Source organism: Dipodomys merriami, unplaced genomic scaffold (genome assembly GCF_024711535.1).
Source record: "Dipodomys merriami isolate MVZ:Mamm:240054 unplaced genomic scaffold, mDipMer1.0.p SCAF_307, whole genome shotgun sequence".
In the NCBI taxonomy this organism is placed as follows: Eukaryota; Metazoa; Chordata; class Mammalia; order Rodentia; family Heteromyidae; genus Dipodomys; species Dipodomys merriami.
Window position 1 is genome coordinate 857481 of NW_027204571.1, and position 24583 is coordinate 882063.

Below are 24583 nucleotides of genomic sequence, written 5' to 3' on the forward strand. Positions count from 1 at the left end.
TGGCATGGGCTGTGGATGCCAGCCAATCCTACTGGTAAAGACTTAGGGGCTGGGAAGGTGGCTCAGTGGTAGAGCGCTGCCTTGCATGTCTGAGGCCCTGGGTTTGATTCCTCAGCATCACATAAGCAAAAAGAAAAAAGCCAGAAGTGGCTGAGGGACAGCGCCCAGGCCCAGAGTTCAGGCCCCACGACAGGACCACCCCTACAAAAAAAAAGACTTATTCTATTGCATGCAAGTCTGGTCCTAGAGGAGGCTCGAGGTCATCACAGAGTGTGGCTGGCGCAAAAATTTTTCCGAATAAAATCCGAGGCCCTGGATATTTTTGTTGTTGTTTTGTCTGTTGTGGGTCTTGAACTTGGCTTGGGTGCTGTCCCTCAGCTCTTCGGCTCACGGTGAGCGCTCTACTACTTGAGCCACAGCGCCACATCCGGTTTTCTGAGTGGTTAACTGAGATCAGAGTCTCAGACTTTCTTGCTCGGGCAGGCTTTGAACCGGATCCTCACATCTCAGCCTCCAGAGTAGCAAGGATGACAGGCGTGAGCCACCGGCACCTGGCTCCTGGATGGTTTTTAACAAAAGCCTTCAAACGACCTTGTTTTCAAATTCAACGCTGGTCTTCAGGCTCCCTGCTCCTCTTCCAGAGAACTTAACCACCCACTCCACAGAGTCAATGGTGCCCAGAAGGTTGCTCAGGTAAGGAACCCATTTGCACCTTCCAACTGAGAAAACGGCGCCTCCCGCCACGCCCGGGCCCGCCCAGGCCAGCTCCAGACCTCCCGCGCCCACCCAGCTGAGCTGAAAGCCCCGCCCAAACCCCCAAGTTTTATTGGTTCCCGTGCCCGGCCCCCTCAGTGTACGCTTCTGATTGGTCTTCTTGGCCGCCGTTCTCTCGTCTTGCGGGCGGGTCGTGCGCGGAGCGTGGCCACGCCCATTACGTCGAGACGCTCAGCGGCTTTCGGGAGGCACCGTAATCGCCGCCTTCTGGGAGGAAGGAGGTCGGCTGTTAGGAGCTGCTATGGTGCTGAATCCCCTGGCAGAGCCGACCGAGCCGAGGTGGTCGTGGCCATGAAGGTGAGGGGCTAGCGGAGCCGGGCAGGCCGTCCCCGCCTCTCCTGTCCGGTCGGGTCTCCCGGAGCGCCTCTTTTCCGTGTGTGTGTGTGTGTGTGTGTGTGAGTGTGAACGGTTTCCCCGCCGGCTCCTCAGAGACCTCCGCCGGCGGGGCCGGGGCCCGAGCCCGCCCGGGGCCTCTCAAGCTCCCACAGTGACCCCCTCGCGAGGAGAGACCGGGTCGCCGGCCTTCGCGCCTGGGGGAGGGGTCCCCGCACGCCGGCCGTAGCACTTGCTGAGGGCCCGAGGCGGACCGGCTGGTGCTCGCCGGCGCCCCCGAGCCTGCGCCCACGGACTGCCCTCTGCCTCCACGAGTCCTTGAGCTGACCCGAGGGGGCCGTCTTGGGGACCCTAGGAGGAGAAAGAGAGTCATGCAGCAAGGATGAGGTTGGGGCTAGGAGAACAAATGCCTCGGGGTGGGGGTTCAGACCCCTCCCCCCCGGAGTTCTTGGGGGATGGGGGCGTTGAACGTGACCTAGAAGCGCGCGTCTGCGCCGCCACTAGGTACGCAGCAAGTAATCTGGCAGTTTTTCTCCAAGGTGGGTTGAAAACGTGGGAGCACCATCGATGAGAAGTTTCAGGGAACCGGGCGAAGCGGGGAGGGTGTTGGTGATAGTGGTGATTTGGGCCCACTTTGAGATGATTGTCTCTACTTGATCGCCGGGAGTTTTGAGGAGCTCTTTATACAACAATCAATCCAAGTATTGATTCTTTTGCCCAACTCAGACCAAGTGGAATGAGTCATAAAGTGATGATACACTTCCAGACAGACGGTTTCATTAATCTCAACGAAGTGTATTTGATGTGGGTAAGGAAAATAAAAGATGATCTGCTAGATGAGCTGTGCTCTTCACAACATTGCCCAGTATTCACTACCGAAGACTGAAAAGAAGTGTCAAATGGCTAGAGAAATTCAGCAAATATTTTGTCAAACACCTCCTCTGTATTTGTCAAGTGGTAGTCATGGTGAGTAGAAGTAATTCAAAATACAATACCACTCTTTAGGAAGGACTTTTCCAATCAAAAGAAAAAAGTCTTGCTGGGAGCCAGTGGTTCATTCCTGTAATCCTAGCTACTCAGGAGGCTGAGATCTGAGAATCGGGGTTCAAAGCCAGCCGGGGCAGGAAAGTCCATGAGACTCTTATCAACAATAAACCACTAGAAAACCGGAAGTGGCTCTGTGGCTCTAGTGGTAGAGCGCTCGCCTTGTGCTGAAGAGTGCAGGGACAGCGCCCAAGCCCAGAGTTCTAGCTCCATGACTGGCCAAAAAAGAAAATAAAAGAAAAAAAAGACTTGTCAATAGCCACATTACAAAACAGAATGGTATAGAGAGTATTAAAAAACAAACAAACGAACAAATAGCTCACACCTGTAATTCTAGCTATGCTGGAGGCTGAAATCTGAGGGTAGTGGTTAGAAGCCAGCTGGGGCAGGAAAATCTGTGAGACTCTTATCTCCAATATCCCACCAAAAGCTGAAGTGGAGCTGTGATTCAAGTGGTAGAGCACCGACCTTGAATAAAAAAGCTTACACACAGTACCTAGGCCCTGCATTCAAACCCCAGTGTCCTAGGACTAGCACAAAAACCACAACCCAGGAGCAAGAAAAGATGCCTCTCACAGGAGAAAGCAACTTTTAAAAAAAGTTAACTTGTTTGTGTATGTGCCAGTACTGGGGCTTGAACTCAGGTTCTCAAGATCTTGCTAGGTTTTTGCTCAAGACTGTACTCTACAGCTTGAGCCTCACCTCCACTTTCAGCTTTTTTGCGGTTAATTAGAGATGAGCAGCTAAGAGTCTGTGAGAATCATGGTTGGAATCCAGCCCAGGAAGACAATTCCAAGAGACTCTTTATCTTCAGCTGACTAACATAATGCCAGAGTTGGCTCCAGTGGTAGAACTCCAGCCTTGAGTGAAAAGGCTAAGCTCAAGGCCCTGAGTTCAAGCCGAAAACACACACACACACACACACACACACACACACACACACACACACACACACACACACACACACACACACACACACACACACACACACACACACACACACACACACACACACACACACACACACACAGTTCCATGCATATTTCATTCAAAGAAACAGTTTCAGTAGGATATTATTTTCTGTTCTAAAGAGCATATTTCTTGCTAGGTGTCAGTGGCTCACGCCAGTCATCCTAGCTACTCAGGAAGCTGAGATGTGAGGCTCACGGATCAAAGCCAGCCTGGGCAGGAAAGTTCATGATACTCTTATCTACAATAAACCACCAGAAAACCAGAAGTGGCACTGTGGCTCAAGTAGTAGAGCAATAGCCTTGAGCTGAAGGGCTGAGGGACAGCGCCCAGGCCCAGAGTTCAAGCCCCACAATCTGCAAAAAAAAAAGAGCATGTTTATCAAGTACTTCTAAAGAGGATAAAGATTTTACTTATTATGACCATTGTTTCTTCTGTCTGCTTTTAAGTTTTATAGGAAGTTTGATCTAACTGAAATTTATAAAACAAGTTATTGCTGGTGCTTTTGCAACACAAGGTTGTTCCAGAATCTTAGCAAAGTGAAAGTTATCTACTATAACAAAACCTATAGTGTGCAAACAGCTAAGTTCCCTGATCTTAGAATATTGTTCCAGGCATACATTTGCGTGTGTGTGTGTGCTTGTGCATGTGTGTGTGCGCGCACCAGTCCTGGGCCTAGGCACTATCCTTGAGTTTTCTTTGCTCAAGGTAGTGTTTTGCCACTTGAGCCACTTGCCACTTCCGGCTTTTTCTGAGTAGTTTATTGGAGATAAGAGTCTCACAGATGGGCTGGGAAGGTGGCTCAGTGGTAAAGCGCTTGCCTTGCATGCCAGAGGCCCTGGGTTCGATTCCTCAGCACCACATAAGCAAAAAGAAAAAAGCCAGAAGTGGCACTGTGGCTCAAGTGGTAGAGCGCTAGCCTTGAGCTGAAGAGCTGAGGGACAGCGCCCAGGCCCAGAGTTCAGGCCCCACGACTGGACCCAAAAAAAAAAAAAAAGAGTCTCACAGACTTTCCTACTTTTTTGGTTCTTCACAGTATGATCCTCAGATCTCAGCCTCCTGAATAGCTTGGATTACAGGCATGTGCCACCCACACCCAGCTTATTCTTTTTTGTTTTGAAATCTAGCTGTCTTTGCACATTGTTGTTGTAACATCTTGGGTTCACATGGTATATCCTTTAGCGTCCTGCTGTCAATGGGGTCCCAAGTAAGGCAGGTCAGCTTTTAGCAATGTGGACTTTGGTTTTTCTCACAGAGACTGATAGATTTTTTTTTTTTTCATTGAACAAAAGAGCTAGATGGTGGGCATGGTTGTGTGCATCTGTAATCCCACCACTTGGGAGGTGGAAAGGAGAGGCCGGATCTTACTGAGGCTGCTGTCCTACATCTGTAATCCTAATTTCTAAGGAAGCTGAGATCTAAGGATCTTCGTTCAAAGCTAACCAGGGCAGACAAATCCCTGAGACTCCAGTTAACCAGCAAAAAGCCAGAAGTGAAGGTGTGAGGCTCAAGTAGTAGAGCCAGCCTTGAGCTTGTCCAAGAGTGAAAGGCCCTGAGCTCAAATCCCAGTACTGGTGCAAAAAGAAAGCAAGCAAGGAAGGAAGAAAACATTTGGATCTGGTCAGGGGAGCATGGCTCAAGTATGCCTAGCAACTGAGTCTCCTGACTGCAAACCCAATACTATAAAAACACAACAGACAACAACAATTTCCTTTCTTGATAAATTTCAGTATTTTAGTAGTGTGACATTACCTGGAATAGAGATAATATAAAGAAGCATTTTCGTTGGTTTCTTGGTCAACCACATAATGATGGCACTAGAGGCTGGGGGACAAAGCATTGCATGAATCAGGCCAGAGGCCCTGGGTTCGATTCCTCAGTACCACATAAGCAGAAAGAAAAAAGCCGGAAGTGGCACTGTAGGTAGGGCCATTTAATTGTGCAGGAGCCTGATCAGGTGGCTGCTGAAGCTTCCTTAGAACTTTGCTGCTTCAACTTGTGGAATGAAGAGAGTTTACCAGGTTCCTGTGGTTGAGGGATTTCTCTCCTCCCCCACACAGTTACTGCAAATTGAAACTTTCTTTTCTTTTTTAATCTTTTAAATTATCTTTAAGACCAAGTACAAAAGGAGCTCAAGTCTACATTGAAATTTCCCAGATGAAATGTTCTCAGTTGTTTGTGAGCTGACTTTAAGGACCTGCAGATGAACTTTCTTAAAAGAACAATCTCTTTAACTGTTAGCACATCTTGATTTTCGTGCTTTTATGTTTAAGCTTTAGAGTCTAAGGTATGGCCTATTAATTAGTTTCACCTCACTTTTAAAGGCATCACTATTTCTCGAAAATTATAGAGCACAAAACCATGTAACGCTTAAGCCAATAGCCTTGATACTTAAGGCTGTTTGAACCTTTTTATTGGAGTTTTCTTGTCCTTTCGCTATACTTAATATGCCATACTGTACCAAACCATTACTGCCTCTGGCAGTACAACAACAGCATTGACCTCACTAGCATCCAAATTGTCCTTTAGGGCTGCCGTTTGGAAAATGAGCTTGTTGGATAGCGAGTGTTTGGCAGTCAGAGAGTTAAAGGTATCATATGCTGCTATTGTAACTGATAATACCTCTGTCTGGACATCCAATACTTGTCACTGTATCTGGATTCTAGAATATGAATAAGAATGGCAAGGTGCAAAAACCAACTGGTTCCAGCGTGGGTCTGTGGTCAATTTTGCATTTTAAGCATGGGAAAGTGCCATTGGACCTCATTGATCGCTATTTCTATTTTTGTTTTTGGTGGTGGTGGTTGTGGGGCTTGAACTAAAGGCCTGGGCGCTGTCCCTGAGCTCTTCAGCTCAAGGCAAGTGCTCTACCACTTGAGCCACAGCACTTCTGGTTTTCTGGTGATTAATTGGAGATAAGAGTCTCACAGACTCTCTTGCCTGGGCTGGCTTTGAACCATGATCCTCAGGTCTCAGCCTCCTGTGTAGCGAGGATGACAGGCAGGAGCCCCCAGTGCCTGGCTGATAGCTGCTTCTTTCAGAGACCGTGACTTCAGTGAAGGTGAACGTGTGCTGCTCTAGGTGGGGAGGGATAGCCACAATGATTCACAGAAAAGAAACAGGGAGAGCACATTTGTTTTGGGGTGTGCAGTGGCAGGGCAAATGGCCTTCATACTGGGGTGGCCTTCCAAGTAAAGGTCCTTGAAAATTATGTTTAGTTCAGTTTGAAAGGCAGCTGCTGATGTAAAAGTGCCTTCCTTGATGTTACATTAGTATATTCATAACGAATTGGAACAGCCAGGCACCAGTGGCTCAGCTATAAACCTAGTTACTTAGGAGCTGAGATCTGAGGATCAGGGTTCAAAGCCAGCCCCAGCAGGAAAGACCATGAGACTCTTCTAATTAATCACCCAAGAAAGCCAGAAGTGGAGCTGTGGCTCAAGTGGCAGAGCCAACCTTAAGAAAGAAAAAAGCCCAGGGAAAACACCCAGGCCTTGAGTTCAAGCCCCGGGACCAGCATGGGGGAAAAAAAATTGAATCAGGGCCAGGTGAGGTGATGCTTGCTTAAGGAGGCTGAGGCAAGATGGTGAGTTCAAAGGCAGCCTGCCTCCATGGAGACCCTGCCGCAGAAAACATCTTTTCCCTTTGTTTAACAAGCTACCATTTGTATTTCTTTTCATTATTATTATTGTTATTGTTATTATTATTATTATTATGTAGTTGTACAAAGATCATTAGTATTTCTAATGCCAAAGTCTTCTTTGGAAGTACCACAACACTATTTTTCCAAATAGCTTGAAATGTTGGAGCCTAGAGGAATACAGGTTGAGTATCCTCATGGAAAATGCTTAGGACTAGAAGCCCTCAACTTGAACGTTTGCGTTTGGGGATAGTTGCCTGGGCTTTGTCTGGGAGGCATTTATTATTTGAAAGCCTGCAGTGCTCCCCCATCTGCAGTGTGGGCTTTGCGGCCCCGCGGTGTGGGTCCTGCTGCTCTGGAGTTCTGAGGACGAGCTGCCTCTGCAGCAGCCGCTGTGGCGCCGCGTAGCTTCACCCGTGGCGCTTGTGCTCCTTTCCAGGCGGGCGCCACCTCCATGTGGGCTTCGTGCTGTGGGCTGCTGAATGAAGTCATGGGGAGCGGAGCTGTCAGGGGCCAGCAGTCAGGATTTGCAGGGGGCACTGGCCCCTTCCGGTTCACACCCAGCGCGGACTTCCCTGCCTACTCGCAGGCAGCTGCGGAGGGGCCCAACATAGTGTGCAAAGCCTGCGGACTTTCATTTTCAGTCTTCAGAAAGAAGGTAAGGCGGATGAAATGTTACCAAGGACACACACAGGTGAGAGCTTGTGGCTGTAGGAATTTTGCATCGCTGATGAGTCTTTTGCTTTTATAGAAACATTAAAAATGAGTGTCCTTAGCAATTTCCCAGTTAGAACGGGGTAGCTGGGTCTTGTTATGTTTTTCTGAATGGACATTGATTGGCAGGTGTGTGAGATTTCTCCTTTTGTGCCATTTCTTTCTTCCTGTTGACACTTTTTTTTTTTTTTTGGCCAGTCCTGGGGCTTGAACTCAGGGCCTGGGCACTGTCCCTGAGCTGCTTTTGTTGAAGGCTCCCCTCTACTACTTGAGCCACAGCGCCACTTCTGACTTGTTCTGTGTATGTGGCACTGAGGAATCGAACCCAGGACTTCATGCATGCTAGGCAAGCACTCTATCTCTAAGCCACATTCCCAGCCCAGACCCTCATTTGTTGAAGCAAGAGATTTAACTAGCCTGCAGTTCGGTTCAGAGGAGATTCACTCTGCTTTCTGGCTCACAGGAGCAAGGTTCTGGCCTCTGGCCGAGGATGGCCTCTTGCTGTCTCTCTGTGGTTCTCTCAGAATCATTTGGGTTGTGCGCAAGGCTGAGTGGGTAACAGATTATGGCATTTCGTGGATTCCTGTGTTTCCTTGCGTGACTTTGAGAGGTCAGTTGGCTTTCTGCTTCCTTTGCTGTCTGGCTCACTTTCCTCTCTGGATGGGAGAAATGCGGGAAGGGAGTTCATGGGTGCTGCTCTCCCTGTGGCTCGTCAGCTTGGTTCTGCTAATTACATGTTTGCATCAAGGGGTGGAAAGGTTTTAATTCATTAACACACGAGTGTATATTTTTCGTAAAGTGCTATCTGAAATTCTGTGAATGGAAACTGTCTTGGCCGTGACTTTCGCTCTTCAGACTTTGGAAGACTAATATGCCTGCCAAGGGGCTGGGGCCATGAGATGTCATCAAGGCCAACATCGAAAGCCAAGGCACAGGAGAACAATGGTATTTCCATGGCGGCTATAACTTGCTCTTTAAATGGCTCTCTTGTGTCTGTGCTGCAGCATGTGTGTTGTGACTGCAAGAAGGATTTCTGCTCTGTGTGCTCCGTCTTACAAGAAAACCTCCACCGCCGGTGTTGCACCTGTCACCTCCTGCGAGAGACGGCCTTCCAGCGGCCGCAGCTGATGCGGCTGAAGGTGAAGGACCTGCGGCAGTACCTCATCCTCCGAAACATCCCCATCGACACGTGCCGGGAGAAGGAAGACTTGGTGGATCTAGTGCTGTGCCATCAGGGCTTGGGCTCCGAGGACGAGCTGGACACGGGCAGCCTAAACTCCTCCCGGTCACAGACTTCTAGCATTTTTACACAGTCATTTTTATCAAACTATACGGACCGCTCTGCTACCGTTTCTTCCTTCCCGGGAGCGCTCATGGATGGCGAGCGGACCTCCAGATCTGAGCTGCTGGCACAGGTATGCGGGCGCACTGCCTCATGGCCACGTGTGGTGGGGGCTCCGGCGCCTGCTGCCTTGAGATGACCCTGGAGCATGCGCAGGAGCAGAGGCGCCACAAACAGCTGTGCTGGCACCCACGGCCTCCTGGTGTGCGAGCTGTGCATGAGGTGGGGGGGCCCCGAGGCCTCTGTCAGAGAGGACCAAAAGCGCGCATCCATTTCTGGACCTTTGTTACCTCGGTTTCCCTGTTTTGTAAAGTTAAACACTAATTGGAAGTAATGACTAGAAAGGTAACGTGCACATTGGTAAGACTGTTCATGCTCTTGTCACTCACCTGAGGAAACCACCGAAAAGCCCAAGTGGAGCTGTGGCTCAAGTGATAGAGCATTGGCCTTGAGCATAAGGGCCTAGGGTTAGTGCCCAGGCCTGAGTTCAAGCCCAAGGACTGGTGCACACATATGTGTGTGCAGGTATGTATACACAGTCAATATACATGTGTATATATACATTATATTTATATATATATAATGTATATATACACATGCACAATAGTGAAAAGATAGAAAAGGCAGCATATAACTACAACTGTTTTCCCTAAAGAATAGCTGAGATTGTTGAGGAATTTTGAAGGCGGGACCTGCACTGGCCACCTCGGAGAGGCTGCAGAGCCTGTGCTAATGATTAGATGCAGGAGGTAGCGGGTGCACGTCTGTCAGTCGCAGGCTGAGGCATGAAAATTCTGGCTGAATTAGCTTTCTCTCTGTGTGCAGTTCAGAGCGCTAGTGAACCTGATGTCTCCTAGCTGCCACACCCTCATTCTGATGGGGTCCTACACATTCGCACCACCCTCCCGTCTTGGTGGTATAAGAACTGGGAGGCGAGTGCTGGACGCAGCGCGGAGGGCATGGAGGAGGCACGCCGCATGCCAGGCTTCGGGATCCGTGGGCAGGGTGGACGGGAAGCTTCTGTGTCCGCAGGCGTGGGTTCTGCTGGGCCGCAAACCTGATTCCTTGCCTAATCATACCATCACCTGTGCAGGGACACAGTGACGCAGCCTCAGCAAACACAGGAGATGACGACAACGTTGACGATGACGATGATGATGACGATGAAGATGAAGATGATGACGTGGAGGAGCAGGTGAGGCGCGCTGGGAGGCCGCCATGGGGACCCGGTGTCTGCTGTAGGCTCCTCAGGGCGTGCTGGGAGCGGGGCAGGCTGGTGACCATGGAGGGCGCCCCGAGGGCCTGCTGCAGCGGTCACGGGGGTTCTGGTTTCAGACCCCTGGGCTCTCTGTGAAGAAAGTGAGGGCATCGCTGTCGGACCTGTCAAGTCTGGACGGGGTGGAAGGGATGAGCGTGCGTCAGCTGAAGGAAATCCTGGCTCGGAATTTTGTCAACTATTCGGGCTGTTGTGAAAAATGGGAGCTGGTGGAGAAAGTAAACCGGCTGTACAGAGAGAATGAGGAAAACCAAAAGTCATGTACGTATGATCCGGGTCAGTGCTGCTAGCCGTCAGGTTGTGCGTGTGTGGATACGTGTGTGTGCGTGTGTGTGTGTTGGGGGGGGGGGGCGCTGTACTGAGAGTTGAATTCAGTGCCTGTGTGCTCTGGGTGCTTTCTGCTTAAGGCTGGTGATCTACCACTTGAGCCACAGCTCCACTTCTGGCTTTTTTCATGGTTAATTGGAGATAAAATCCTCTCAGATTTGTCTGCTTTGGCCAGAGCCAGAAGCCCCATCTGTTTGACTTAGATGTACATCACCAACTGAAATGGCATTTGGCCAGGCGCTGGTGGTTCATGCTTGTAATCCCAGCTACTCAGTAGGCTGAGCTCTGAGGACTGTGACTCAAAGCCAGCCCAAGTGGGAAAGTTCATGAGGATTCTTACTTCTAATGTACCACCAAAAGGCCGGAAGTGGTGGAGTGCTAACCTTAAGCAGGAAGACTAAGGGACAGCACCCTGGCCCTGAGTTCAAGTCCAGGACTGGCACCAAAATTAAAATTTAACAAGGCCTCTGATGCAAAGGGGGTGAACTCTTTGCTCCTGGCTGCTTGGTCATCCCTGGTCTCCCCACCGGTGCGGAATGAAGTCTTCTTCCTACTGGATGAGGCTCCAGGGCTGCCCCTTCCTCACCGCCACTCCGACGCGGCCTCTGAACTGAAATCCCGACTTCAAGCCCTGTGCGTAGACGGCTAGGGTTCGTGTGTCTTTCTTCTAAATACATTAATAAATCATAGCCCCCTTAAGTTTTGCCATGACATAAAGTAGAGCTAGCTAGCGTGACCTTTGCTGGGCTCGTCTGTCCTGGCCTCAAGCCCAGCCCTTCACATTTAGTCACTAAACCCCAAGGTTCATCTTGGAGGTGCAGCTCAGGTGTGGAAGAGTACTTGCCTAGCTGTTGTTGTAAGACCCTGCGTTCAAAGTCCAGCCCTACCCTCTAGAAAGAAAAACTGGGGCATCTGCAGGAAGGACCTGGAGGTGTGGACCAGCATGCAGTGCCTGCCTAGCAAGAGAGAGGCCGCCCTGATCTCACACCTCAGGAAAAAAAGTCCTAAACACATCTACAGCCCCGTGGTGTAGCTGTGGTCAGGGCTCGGCCTGGCTGCCGGCGCTCCCTGCTCCCCTGCCTCTCTGCTGTGGGCGGCACGGCTCGGCGCGGCTGCAGCCCCTGCTCCCGGTTGCCTTGCAGATGAGGAGCGGCTGCAGCTGCAGGATGAGGACGATGACAGCCTGTGTCGGATCTGCATGGACGCCGTCATCGACTGCGTGCTGCTGGAGTGCGGCCACATGGTCACCTGCACACGCTGTGGCAAGCGCATGAGTGAGTGCCCCATCTGCCGGCAGTACGTGGTGCGGGCTGTGCATGTGTTCAAGTCCTGAAAGCCCTGCTCTCCTACCGTGGCGCCTGGCCCGAACCCTTGAGTGCATAGGAGGAACTGGAAATAACACTGCTCAAAGGCTATTTTTTCACGATTTTCATTACTGCTTGGGGACAGAGAGGCTCCTTCCTAGTGGGTGTGGGCTGTGGCCGGCGCTTCCTCGGCTGGGCCTTACCGGTCCCCAGGGCGCACTGGTGGCTGTGGTCATGGCGTTGGCGTTGGCGCTGTGCTGCGGAGGTCTCGCCCTGCGCTCTTCCTCTCCAGCCTGTTTGAAGCGTCCGTTCTTTGGTGAGGTGAGCGCACAGCTCACGGGAGCCGACCCCTCTCGTTCTTTTACTCATGTATATCTTAATAATGCTCACATTGATGAATGTACGTTCGCACATTGTTGCTGTGTCCGCATTTAAACATCACTGGGGGCAACCGACATTCTGTAGTCCACTTGCCAGGGCCTTAGACTAAACGTGGCCATTTTCGTTCAGCTTCAGCTTTTTATAGCAAGGGATGCATCTAGCTTCTTACATTAGAAGTGTACGTGCTAAATTCTTTATTAATGTGCAGTCCATTTCCACTGTTTTGTATAGTGAAGGTGTATTTTTAGTGTTGCTAGCTAATTTCAACTTTAGGAATAAAATTAGATTAAAAAGATGCTCTTGTCTACATGGTCTCGGTGACTTCCTAACTCATGTGCGTAGTGACAAGTTGTGCGCCGCCCTTCAGGGGTCGCCGCAGGAAGTCCTGAGCAACTAGTGCAGTGCTACCTTCCTGCTGCTTCCTGTCCTGGCTCCAGGTGCCGTGACCCAGCCAGGCCAGCTGCTTGGTCCCTACTTTCACTTTGAAACAGCTAAGGCCTCCTTCTGCATGCAGAGCCAGCTAAGGTCTCAGCTACGAAGTGCCTCTGCTGGGCTGGGGGGCAGCTCAGGGGTAGTGCAAGTACCTAATGCAAGTGCATGAGGTTCAAAGTGCATGGGTTCAAATCCCTGGGGGTGGGCAAGGGGGCTATCTCAGAGTGAACCTAGTTCTGGCACCACTTCTTTTGACTCCAGTAGTACAGCATATGAGAAACCTGAGACACTAGCTGATGCAGAAAGGATCTGAAATTGCTTTTGGAAGTCCAACCTAAATCAGTGGAGACCAGCTATGGATTCATCCTACTGGTGAAGGGCATCTTGTTTAAAAATGGCTGACACGACTGGCGGCTAGTGGCTCACACCTGTGATCCTAGCAACTTTGGAGACTTAAGATCTGTAGGATCAAGGCCAGTCTAGACAGAAAAGTCTGCTAGGCTCCATTCCCAAAGTAACCAGCAAAAAGTCAGGTTGGAAGTGTGGCTTAAATGGTAGGGCATCAGCTTATTAAGTGTGAAACCCTGAAGTCATACCCCATACCATTAAAAAAAAAAAAAATCTTCACTCTAGGGCTGGAATATAGTTCAGGCAAGTCTTCTGTCCCACCCCAGCCCTCCCCAGAACATGCCTCCCTGTGTTCAGAGCCGCCAGTCAACAAATCCCCAAACAGCCATGGACTCGGAGGCAGAGAGGGGGCTTTTGAACTGATAGCAGAAAGTGAAGAAAAACACTTTCTGGGTTTGGGGAGTCAGAGCATGCAAACCAAGGCCTGCCTTCCATGCAGAGTCTGAGCTGGGGGTCCCCTGGCAACAGTGACCAACTTGAGATCTTTTTCTTTTTTTATTCGCCGGTCGTAGGGCCTGAACTCTGGGCCTGAGCGCTGTCCCTCAGCTCTTCAGCTCAAGGCTAGCACTCTACTACTTGAGCCACAGCACCACTTCTGGCTTTTTCTGCTTATGTGGTACTGAGGAATTGAACCTAGGACCTCATGCATGAAAGGCAAGCACTCTACCACTGAACCACCTTCCCAGCCCTCTTTTTCTCTCTTTTCGGTGCCAGTATTGGGGCTTGAACTCAGGGCCTTGGGCTTTTATTTAGCTTTTTTTGTTAAGGGTGGTGGTGCTCTACTTCTTGAGCCACACTTCATCTTTCAGCTTTTTGCTGGTTGGTTGGAGATAAAATTATCTCAGATTTGTCTTCCTGGGCTGGCTTCAAACTGAGATCCTCAGATCCCAGCCTCCTGAGTAGCTGGGATTATACGATGAGCCACCAGCACCCAGCTTGTATGGACTGTTTCTTTGCCAGAAAAACAGCAGGAGTTTGACCCCTGCCAAAGCTGTTTTTGACTGCTTGTACTTCTCATGAGAGTGCACTCTTAAAACAACATCATCCTTAAATCCCTAACTTGGTGGTAGGAAATCTATAAATTCAGGCCAGCAGATGATAGTAAACCAAGTTAAATATAAGTTAGGTAGCAAGTGCTGGTTTTGTTGTTTTAAATTTCAGATTTATTTATACATGGTCTCAGCTTGTTTGCTTTTCTTTTAGGTACAGAAGCTTAAGATTCTTTATAGCAAGAGTCAAAAAAAAAAATTGATAGTAGACATTTTAGGTAATAGTTTGAAGTAACCCTGGCCTGGTGACTTGCCATTTGTGTTTAGTGTGAACAGGCAGCTCTCTGCACCCATGGGAAATGGTCCTGGATTCAACCAGAATTAAAAATATGTGGAGAAAAACCGTACTGAACTTGTACAGACTGTCCTTGTCCTTATTTCCTGGATGACACAGGGCAGCCACCTTGTGCTTGAGTTTACGTGTATTTGATAGCTCACGTTATCCAGAGGTGATTTGAGCAGGTGTATATACTGGACAGAAGGCTACTTAAGGTAGATTTTGCTATCTTGGTGGCAGAGGATTTGGGGCCAGGCTCCTTTGGATACCAATGACAACTGCTACTTTATTTGCCAGAGAATAGTTTCTCCTGGAAGCTGTCATGCCATTGGCTGGTTTTTGAATGGGTGATGTCCTACGGGTAACACTGGTCCCATCACCGAGGAGTCACCTTGCCTCCAAATCTTCCTTTGCAAACACCAAGTTCTCTACAGGAAGGACCAGAGCCACGTCTTTGCTGCACTGGGAAGCTTAGTTGTACCACAACAAGTACATCTGACTACTGCAGACACAGCATGCGCACTCAGAACAGCAGTCTGTAACATGGCTGGCCAGACCCATACAGACTGTGGGCTTCCGGTGAGGTAATCTTACTGGGCTGTCCAGTACTCTGGGTGAGCATGTGTGATCTATGCCCTGCTGTGGCCTTGTGTCTGAGATCAGCGATGTGTTGGTTGTGCGTGTTTCGTGTGGACCCCATCCACAGCAGCTCTGCCTTAGCGGCATCTCTTGCGGCTCCTGCTCCTCCTGCTCACAGGAATGCTGCCTCTAATCTAAGCCAAGCATTAAGTGATCTCAGCTTGTAGCTTCCACCTGTCTCAGCGTCGGCTTCTACCAAGTGACAACCACAGTCACCCTTACAGCAGTTCCCAAGGGGAGAGGACCACTTTCCCAAAGCAGGGGACATCTTATTAGGATGCAAGCAGAGTCTCCAAGCCTGCAGAGGTAAGCCAGTTTCGCAGGTGAGCTACAGCGTTAACTAGTTTTAATTCTGTCAGGAGTTCTGAGTTATTTCAGTGGCTACATTGTTTCTAGTTGGAAGCAGAAAAGGGTCTTTGGATTTTTGCTTGGCCAGTCCTGGGCCCTGAACTTGGGACCTGGAGCATTGTCCCTGAGCTTCTTTGGCTCGAGACTAGCACTCTACCACTTGAACCACAGGTCTACTTCTGGCCTTTTCTGTTTATGTGGTACTGTACTGAGGAATCGAACCCAGGGCTTCATACATGCAAGGCAAGCACTCTACCACTGAGCCACCTTCCCAGCCCGGGTCTTTGGATTTTTAAAAGAGGATTGGCTGTAGATGCAATCGGACTTTGTCAAAAGCGACCAAAGAAACGGGAACTGTGAGCCTGGACTCAGCAGCAGGAAGGCTCACGCCTCGCTCGCTCCTCCTCAGACCCACCAGAGCCGTCACCTTTGTACAGGAATGCAAGGCTGCAGGACCCTGTCCAAGTCTGGTAAACTCTCAGGGAAGGGTCAATGCCAAGGGGCCAGGAAGTCACTTGGCACAGGTGTAGTAGGAGGAAATGAGGCAGGCGAGCACTGCCGCAGGGAGTCTGCTCCTCGCTCTATCCATGGCTGTTGGAGCGTCCCATTTTTTCACTGGCGGGAAACTCGTCTTTCTGAAGGCAAAAAAAAAAAGTCATGAACCACAAGGCCACTGGGTGACCCAGAAAAGAGAAATTCTGTTGCTTAGTCTCAAAATGCTGCACGCAGGTACTGAGACTCCCGGCTGCCGGCGGTTCCCTTTCCCCCAGCGGCGGTGCTGGTCACATCACACCCTGTTCCAAACACCAAAGCAAAAACCTTCAGACAAGAAGAGTGCTTGTTTTTTTTTGTACAATTATTTATACAAATTCAATAAAGCTAAAAACGGAAACAGGGAGGGCCTAGGAAACACCACTGTACAACAATGGCACTTAGATATGCAGAAGTTTACAACTAGGAACTAGCCAGGTCATGACCTAAACAAGAACTTAACTTACACTTGGAGGGAGAAAGAAGGGAAAGAAAGGCTGTGTGGGGACATTTAATCTACCTTTTGACTCATGGTATAAATTAGCCGGTGTAGAATACAAAAGCTCATGCTGGAGCTAACCCCTCCTGAGTGCAAAGGCTGAAGTCTGAATTGTGGAATTCTGAAGAAAAGATGAATTTTCTACAGAGGAAACTTGGCAAAGTGTCTTCCTTGACTATAATTTACATTTATTCACAACATGCTCGTGTAACTTGTTGCCATACAAAGCGGGCTCTCGGCTTCCAGTTAAGCATGCTTTTAAGAGGAAGGTCACAGCCCACCCTGTGTGATCTGTCCACATCTGTCCACGGCTCTGTGCTGCTGAAGTACAGGGTAAGTTCTATCCTACCTGAAGGAAACCAGGAATGGTGGGAATCTCAAAACAATAGAAACACTGGTATGCAGTCAAACCTTGCATAAATAACCTTTAAACAATTTGTACAAAAATAGTTCTGCATAATGTAAGATGTAACAAAATCAAAGTAATTGTATCTAGACGGCAGCGGACATGGTGCAGGCACCAGAAACCCGGCACTGCAAGGAACACGGCCGCCAGTGAGATGGAGCCCGTCCAAAACAGACAGACCACCAAGGGGAAGCTCTAGGCTTGAAGAGAATTTCTCTCTCCAAAGCGCAGCCTCCTCTCCGCCAGGAATGTCTTCTCTCGAAGCCCCTCGGAAACACTGACAGCAGCGCCTTCTCAACGCAGAAAGACTTGGGGGTCGTGTCTTGCTCGCCCATCCCCCCAAGGCATGGTGAGTGGCTTCTCCCTGGCAAGACTTGCAAGCTGGAATCTTCCTGTTGCTCCACGTCCCAAAGGGAAGGAGAAGCCTCGTTTCTCTCACAGTCTCTCTTCCCTCTCTGCTGAAGACCCCCGCCGTAGTTACATACTTGGCCTTGGACTAACTTAGTTTTTGTAGGAGTTTTTCTTCCACTTGCCCAAATTGGACACTCACAGACATCTCGGCTATGAACTGCTCACAGCCTTCCTTGGTGACTTGCTTGCAGTACCTCAGGTCAATATGACAGATATTTCCACAGCGTTTGAAGAAGGACAGGCACTGGTCAGTGACCTTATTGCAGTCTGCAGGGAAGCAGAAATGACATGACGTGAGAGATGGCCATTGAGCCCAAAGGCCCCAAGACGCAGGCCCTGGAAACAAACACGAGGACAGCGTACTGCTGATGGCTGATGCTTACTTCTCCCGCTGTTTTCTTCCCCCACCCTGCCCCAGAATCCTTGCAGGCGACCCTGCGCCCTCCAGGCTGTAGATCAAGGAGGTCAAAACTGAACAGGAAACCAAATTTCTAGGCCTGGGGTTTTCCAAATAAATGATCTCCATAAACCATCCTTTAACTGCTGCCAACAGCACATAAGCTTACCTGCCTGCCTAGAACGCTGGTCATCCTTAAACCATCAATAGTCAACCTGAGGAAAACCTCGTAAGAAGAATAGGGTGTGGATGACAGATTCCTCAAAGGCTCACAGAGCATGAAGAAGAACCAAACAGAAATCGTGGGAGGGCCGGGAAGGTGGCTCAGTGGTAGAGCACTTGCCTAGCATGCATGAGGCCGTGGGTTCGATTCCTCAGCACCATAGAAACAGAAAAAAGCCAGAAGTGGAGCTGTGGCTCAAAGCAGTAGAGCGCTAGCCTTGAGCAAAAGCAGCTCAGGGACAGTGCCCAGGCCCTGATTACAAGCTTCAGATTTGAACAACAACAATAAAAAGAATAAAACAGTGTGAGTGTAGACATATTTCACAGGTCTAAACCAGATTTCAAAGATCTGGGTACTGAGAAGAAAAGATGACCTCGGTTTATTGTGGTGAAAAAGCAGAACACAAAAGACCGTGCACCCACAGGCACCACCCCAAAATAAAACTACACGGCAACTGCGCTGAGATCTGTCTCCACATCCCTAACTACCAAACCTAGAACCTAGAGCAAGAGCCACTGCAACAGCCGTTGCTCATCACCACACGCCTCCCGAGGCTTCTCCAAAGGATGGCAGCTGCACACGGGCTCAGGCCCCAGAACTGAGCTGCAGTGCGGCACGTGGCGTGGATGTGAGTGAGCGCGCACGCCGGGCTGGGGTCAGAATGTCGTTTCAATGGAGCCATCCTTTACTACTTGGTCATTGTGTGTGTGTGTGGGGGGGGGGGGTGCACAATGTGCCATTTCATCTTTTTGATTCTTTTGCTTCATCCAAATGCCATGTCCTAACCTAGTCCCTCCGGTGCTGGTGGCAGAGCAGGGGACAAGGACAGGCAGCTGGGGGGCCTGGCCCCGGGTCCTTCGGAAGCCCCGGCCACACAGTAAGCAAGCACAGCACTGAGGATTCCATGCTGTGTCACAGGCGCAACAAGGGAACTAAGAGCTTTCTTTCCAACGATGACCCTTGAGCAGGGTCATGAGAGGCACTCTCAAGCAGCAAGGCGGATACCACTAGTCCATGTGGCTGGAAGCCTCTCCACCGTGGTCCCTACCTCCCAGCACCCCCTGCCCTTGCACCCCGAGTGTCCCACCTCAGGAAAATGGCCCCTAATCCAGATTTCAAATCAGGAAGCCCTGTATTCTCACTGCATTCAGCACTGCGCAGCTATCTGTGCAGTGGGCGGAACACATTGTGCACCCAGTCCACACAGGCCTGAGGAGCAGGCAGGCCAGGGCCCCACCGCACCTGAGAGGTTGATCTCGGTCAGGGAGTCTCGGGTGGTGGTGCCGACTGCAGTGAGCAGGTTGATGGACTGGTCGGTGACGTGGTTACAGTAGCTGAGGTGGAGCTTGGAGAGCAGAGGCATGTGGCGGATGATGAGTCGCAAGGAGGCGTCTGTGATGTCCAGGCCAGCCAGACGCAGCTCCACGATGTTGCGCAGCTTGCTCCGATTGTCCATCTGACCTGGGGGGATAAAACCCGTCAACCCGTCAGGCGGAGCTCCAGAAGACCAGAGAGCTGGTCTTCACACGGAAGAGCTGAGTTAGCCAAAAGTGCTTCCCTTCAAAATCACAATTCTAGCATTGAAAACCAGAAGGCTCAGGGCTCAGTGTGGTAGCACACAACCATAATTCCAGCAGCGTGAGGTGGGGGTTGGAGGAATCAAGGTCCAAAACCACCTAGACAAAAGCATAAGATCCTATCGCGAAAACTGAAAAGAAAAAAGAAGAGAGTGGGGGGGGGGGGAGAAGAAGAAGAAGAAAGTGGTAGAGTTGTCTAGCAAGTGTTCCAGTTTATCCTCTAGTACCATCGAAAGACAAAATTAGACTCCGTACCAAAGCGAGATGAGGCTTTTTTGGGGGGCTGGGGGGCTGGGTGGGGGTGGGGAAGGAGGTTGGTTGTGCGGTGCAGTGGCAGTAAGACTGTCCCTCAGCTCTTCAGCTCAAGGCTAGCGCTCTACCACTTGAGCCCCAGCACCACTTCCGGCTTTTTCTGTTTATGTGGTGCTGAGGAATGGAAGCCAGGGCCTCAGGCATGCAAGGCAAGCGCTCTACCACTGAGCCACCTTCCCAGCCCCCAAAGTGAGATTTCTTTTATTTTTTTTGCCAGTTTTATGGCTTGAACTCCAGGCGGGCACTATCCCCGAGCTTCTTTTGCTCAAGGCTGGCACTCTACCCCTTGAGCCACAGCGCCACTTGTGGCTTTTTCTGTGTGTGTGGTATTGAGGAATCGAACCCAGGGCTTCATGTATGCTAGGCAAGCACTCTACCACTAAACCATATTCCTAGACCCCAAAGTGAGATTTCTGAGTCTGTAATCCCAGCACTTGGGAGATGAAGGCAGAAAATAGCCCAGAGCCTCAGCGCGCGGCAGCCTGTCGGCAGGGGCGGTGGCCTGGCTGCTGTGCCACCGGCTCTGCTCTCACCAGCCATTCTGACCCTGAGGCTTGACTCAAAGAATACACCAACAGAGGGGTCAGGTGTGGCAGCTCCTGCCTCCTCCAGGACTCCTGACCACAGGCTGACTCGGGACACAGCAGCAGAGACTTTTTGCTGGCCCTTGGGAGAAGGTTCCAGTAGACCGGTGGCAGCAGCGGTGGTGGTGGCGGCGGCGGCAGCAGTGGACTGCCCCTGAGCAGGCCAGAGCACATCCCAGCCTGGTAACTCACCCGGCCTGTTATCTGTGGGCGGGGACAGGAGGTCCCGCATCTGGGCGTCCTTTAGACCTTCCACCCACTGGACGTCCAGGGTCCGGAGCAATGGACAGCTGGAGCTACAGAGGGCTGAGACAGCAATCCACGAGCAGCCGGACAGCACCAAGTCTCGAAGCCCTGGGGGAAGGTGGGCAGGGAAGAAGGCGAGGTCAGGCGAGACACTCCAGCCTCCGCTCCTGCACACGGGACCCCAGCCCCCGGCTCACCAGGCAGCCGGTTGATGAGCCAGCTGAGCTGCTTCTTGGAGATATTGGTCCAGCTGAGGTCGAGGGAAACGGGCTGCCGCCGGATGATGCCACTGAGCATCAGAGGCGTGATGGACTTGCAGTGGTTCAGGTCAATACGGGTCCACAACCGCTTATCGCAGCACCTGGGGGCCAGACCATAGGGAGACAGCATCAGGAGGCCGATGCGGGAACTGGTGCAGTGCAGTGGCAGTAAGGCTCCCGCACGCAGCTGCTGCCGCAGGGTGGGCTCCCAAGCTGAGCTCTCTGCTGCCTTCTACTTAGCATGGCTTTTGCTCTAAGCGCCACTGGTAGAGTATGCCTGCGGCCCTGGCAGCCAACATTGTCGGCATCTCTGGTGGGCCTTCGCTAGTCCTACATGCACCGCCGAATAAGCCGGTAGGAAGCATCATGCCCGATCACAGCAAGGGAAAGGAACTGACTACAGGGCCCAAAAGCTGGGAAACATCAGGCTGGGATTACAGTACTGGCACGCTCACTCGATCTCAACTAAATCTGAAGACAAGGCTGAGCCTGAAGGAGCCAAGTTGGGACAGCGAAGGGGCTCCCCTAGAGGCAGAGCACACTGATGGGTTGAGCACGGCTGCAGCAGTCTGGGAGTTTGCGGCCGGTGACGAGGCTCTCCGGGGGGCTCAAAAGGAGAGAGCCCCACAAGAGAGGGAGGAAGGTACGCGCAGGGTCACAGCATTCTAGCTGGGGTCAGCCTCCACCCGGCCCGTGGGCCCCCTCACCAGCGGTTCCAGGTCCTGCAGACCCGCATGCACACACACAGGTCCTGGTGGCTGAGGTAGCTGAAGACGGCCATCCACACCTCCCTGTGCATGACGTGGGCCGCCCCATCATCCAGGGGCAGCGAGTCGGGTGGGGGACTGATGGGGGGCGGCCGGATCACATGGCGCTCCATTTGGATGCACTTGGGTGGAGAAACCGAGGGCGGGGGCCGAGAGATGACCCTGGGTGGGCTGCGCAGACCAGGCCCCAGGGGGTGCCGCAGCTCCCGGGGGGTGCCGTTGAGCCCTTTGCTGAAGCGGTGGGGGCGCTCACAGAGGCCGGGGGGCCGCTTGGGCTCCTCATTCTCACTCTCGGGCTCCGACTTGATGGGCTGGTGGTTCTCGTGGGCCAGGCTGCTCTCTGTCTTCTGAATCTCGTGGTTCAGCTCCTTGCTCAGCTCCTTGCTCAGCTCCTTGTTGGGAAGCCGCCGTTTCCGGCGCATCTTCACCTTCTTTTTCTCCTCGGGGCCTTCGGCCCCCTCGGTGCTGGGCCCCGCGGTCGGGGAGCTAGAGCGCGAGTGGTCGCTGTCCCGGGCCTTGGGGGGCGCCCCGGGCAGGTCGTCCTCTGGCTCCTGTTTGAAGCGCCGCGGGGGCTTGTTGGCCAGGGCCAGCCGGTCCTCTGTGTTCTTCCACGACCGTCGCTGCAGAAGGACACGGACAGAGGCGTGTGGCCCAGCAGTCAGCCCGCGGGCTCCGTGTGCCTCCCCGCTCCAGCCTCCCTACCCCGTGGGCTGTGGGCTACCAGAGGGGCCTCAGTGGGGCGACCGGGGAGCGGGCCGCGGGGGGAGAAGGGAGTACCTTTTTCCTGAAAAGCTTGTCTTCTTTGCCCGGTTTTAGCTGTGGTGAAGAGGAAAGGACACAGCGCTCGCCCTCACGCCGCAGGGCTGTAGCCCCTCACCCAGCACCCCTGCAAGCCCAGCTCCAGAGCGGAGGCAGGAGGCGCCCTTCCCACAAGTGCCATCTCCTCCTCCGCTTCTCACTGGCCAGTGGTGGCCCTGCCTGCAGCTTTCCAGGAGGAAGCAGGAGAGAGGAGGGCTGACCTCCCACCCCAGAATGAGCACTGTGCAGGTGCCCATGACGGCAGCCTGGCCGGGGATCCTGGGGATAGGGGCTGGAGCTCAAGCGAGCAACCTCCCCCCCCCCCCCCGCCCCGCCCCAGCCAAAGCCCGAAGCCAGAGTGCACCCGGCGCCACCTTGTGGCCAGCAGCTGCAAGGCCAATGGGTGGAGCGGGCACAGAAGCTCCTGAGGTTTCCAGGATTCACAGCCACAGTTCCAACTTGGATCCCAACCAACCAGGCTCTCACCACTGAGCCCCAGGCCCCAGCACAAGCAAGCCCCAGCAGTGTGTGCAGCAAGAGGCTGGGAGTGAGGGGCAGGCGGCGGACAGCCCGGGCTCAAGTGCCCAGGGCCTGGGGTGCGGGGCGCGGGAGCACCTGCTGCTGGAAGTAAGTGAGACTGGATCTCCACCAGGGGCTGAGGCTGCTGCCGAGGGGGGGCCTCGGCGAGGGGTGAGAGGAGGAACCGGGGGGCGTCTGAAGCGTCGAGGCCTAAGGGGGGAGAGGAGCGGCTCGCTGATTTGCATTTCTTTGGGGCCGGGCTCTCAGGACTTAGGTGATCTGCTCAGGGCAGCCAAGAGGCCAGGATCCCGAGTTCTACCCACTGCCCATCCCCACCCTCCAACCCCACCACGACACCGGCCAGGGACCCCGTCCGTACCCCCACCTACTGCCTGGGGACCCCATATTCTTACGCGCTTGCGTCCGCTCAGCTCTTGGGGCTTCTCGTACTTCCGCTTCCTCCGCAGGTGCACATCATCAGACTTTCGGCGCAGGACGCCGTCTGGGGGCGCCTTCTTGGGGGGCTCATCTGATTTGCGCCTGGGCGCCTCCTCGCACTCACTCCTCCGCTTGGCAGGCTCCTGCCCTTCCTTGTGGTCCCGGTTCATCTTCTGCTCCTTGAGCAGGGAGCCGGGCAGGTTGGAGGCATACTTAAAACCAGGGCCACGCTTTTGCTTGTAGGCCAAAAAGAGAGAAGGAACAACCCAACTGTATATCCTTGCACTCACCCTTCCTCCCCGCGCCCGCCCCGCCCGCCCGCCTGCCAGCCTGGGGACAGGCTGGTCCTGGCAAGGCCCGCCCGCCCCTGGCCGCGGCCCGCTCGCCGCGCCGCACTCACTTTCCCGGTCTTGCCGGCGTGGTTGCACTTGGGGCACTCCCAGCAGTTGGGAAGCTCGTCGTTGACCACTCCCTCCGACTCCTTAATCTGCAAGAACATGTCCAGACTCAGCAAGGGAATGTGGCCGGGAGGGGGGGGGTGGAGAGGAGCACAAGGCCATGGGGTCTCTGCAAGGCCCAGTTTGTTGGGGATACCGCCCCACCCTCCCAAGGCCCTGTACATCCAGCACTAGCCAAAAGAAAACATGGCGGCACAGAGCTGGTGAGACTGGTTCTGGGGCAAGACAGGGTCCACACGCTGACCCTGACCCTGACCAGCCCTCAGCCCCGCCGCAGCAACCTCCTCACCCCTGTGGGCCACAGCCCTCTTCCGAGGGAGGGCGTATGCCCAGGTCACTTGGATTTCAGACAATGACGGGACCTTAGGAAGGCAAGTGGCTCAGGCCTGGCATACAAAAAGGACCTAGCACTTGGCTGTGTCCAAGGCAAGCACAACAGGAAAGCCAAGGAAAGGCAAACTGTCCTTCAGAGGGGTTTCTCTGCACACATCTGTGCAGTGAGGGGGGAGCCTGCTTCCCGGCCGTGGCAGCCCAGGCTGATGCCACATTCTCTGGGGGGCGGGGGCGTGGGCCCGGTGGAGAGCGCTCCTCCCTTCCAGGTGCAACCTGCTGCTAAGCCAGCCAGGCAGAGGTCACCCAGACTGCGCTCTGCCTTGGCATGCCATAGGAACTGGTTCCAATGGCACAGGACGACAGCCATCTGTCACTCCAGACCCGCCCTCCGTGGCCCAGGCCTTTTTCTCCCAGAAGCTGAGAGTTAGGCTGCCAGTGGGAAGCCACCCGGGCCTCTGTTTCCTGTCTGCTGAGATGCTGGGACCCTGTGGGGGCTCTGAAGCCCCACAAAGTGGTGTAGGGTTTGTTCTCAGGAACCCAAAGCTAGAGCCTGCCTGCCTGGCCCGT

The 24583-nt window shown here is 52.7% G+C and overlaps 2 protein-coding genes across 9 annotated transcripts in view; one reads left to right on the plus strand and one right to left on the minus strand.

Annotated features, from left to right (window-relative positions):
- Nucleotides 1-950: 950 nt before the first annotated feature.
- LOC138840936 (E3 ubiquitin-protein ligase RNF34) lies at nucleotides 951-14345 on the plus strand. Its single transcript, XM_070041383.1, has 6 exons — nucleotides 951-1071; nucleotides 7200-7418; nucleotides 8479-8889; nucleotides 9910-10011; nucleotides 10152-10353; nucleotides 11562-14345. Exons 1-6 carry the CDS (start codon nucleotides 1066-1068, stop codon nucleotides 11750-11752), a joined length of 1131 nt encoding a protein of 376 aa, XP_069897484.1. The 5' UTR covers nucleotides 951-1065; the 3' UTR covers nucleotides 11753-14345.
- Nucleotides 14346-16454: 2109 nt separating this feature from the next.
- LOC138840934 (lysine-specific demethylase 2B) overlaps nucleotides 16455-24583 on the minus strand; it is a 91758-nt gene continuing 83629 nt past the window's right edge. For all 8 annotated transcript variants that reach the window (XM_070041374.1, XM_070041375.1, XM_070041376.1 and 5 more), the window contains 9 exons: nucleotides 23626-23712; nucleotides 23201-23461; nucleotides 22884-22997; nucleotides 22248-22286; nucleotides 21411-22090; nucleotides 20641-20804; nucleotides 20390-20551; nucleotides 18967-19185; nucleotides 16455-17371 (listed from right to left, as the gene is read on the minus strand). In XM_070041374.1, the coding sequence (XP_069897475.1) occupies nucleotides 17190-17371; nucleotides 18967-19185; nucleotides 20390-20551; nucleotides 20641-20804; nucleotides 21411-22090; nucleotides 22248-22286; nucleotides 22884-22997; nucleotides 23201-23461; nucleotides 23626-23712 (1908 nt within the window). In that variant the 3' untranslated portion in view covers nucleotides 16455-17189. The remainder of the gene's footprint in view (nucleotides 17372-18966; nucleotides 19186-20389; nucleotides 20552-20640; nucleotides 20805-21410; nucleotides 22091-22247; nucleotides 22287-22883; nucleotides 22998-23200; nucleotides 23462-23625; nucleotides 23713-24583) is intronic.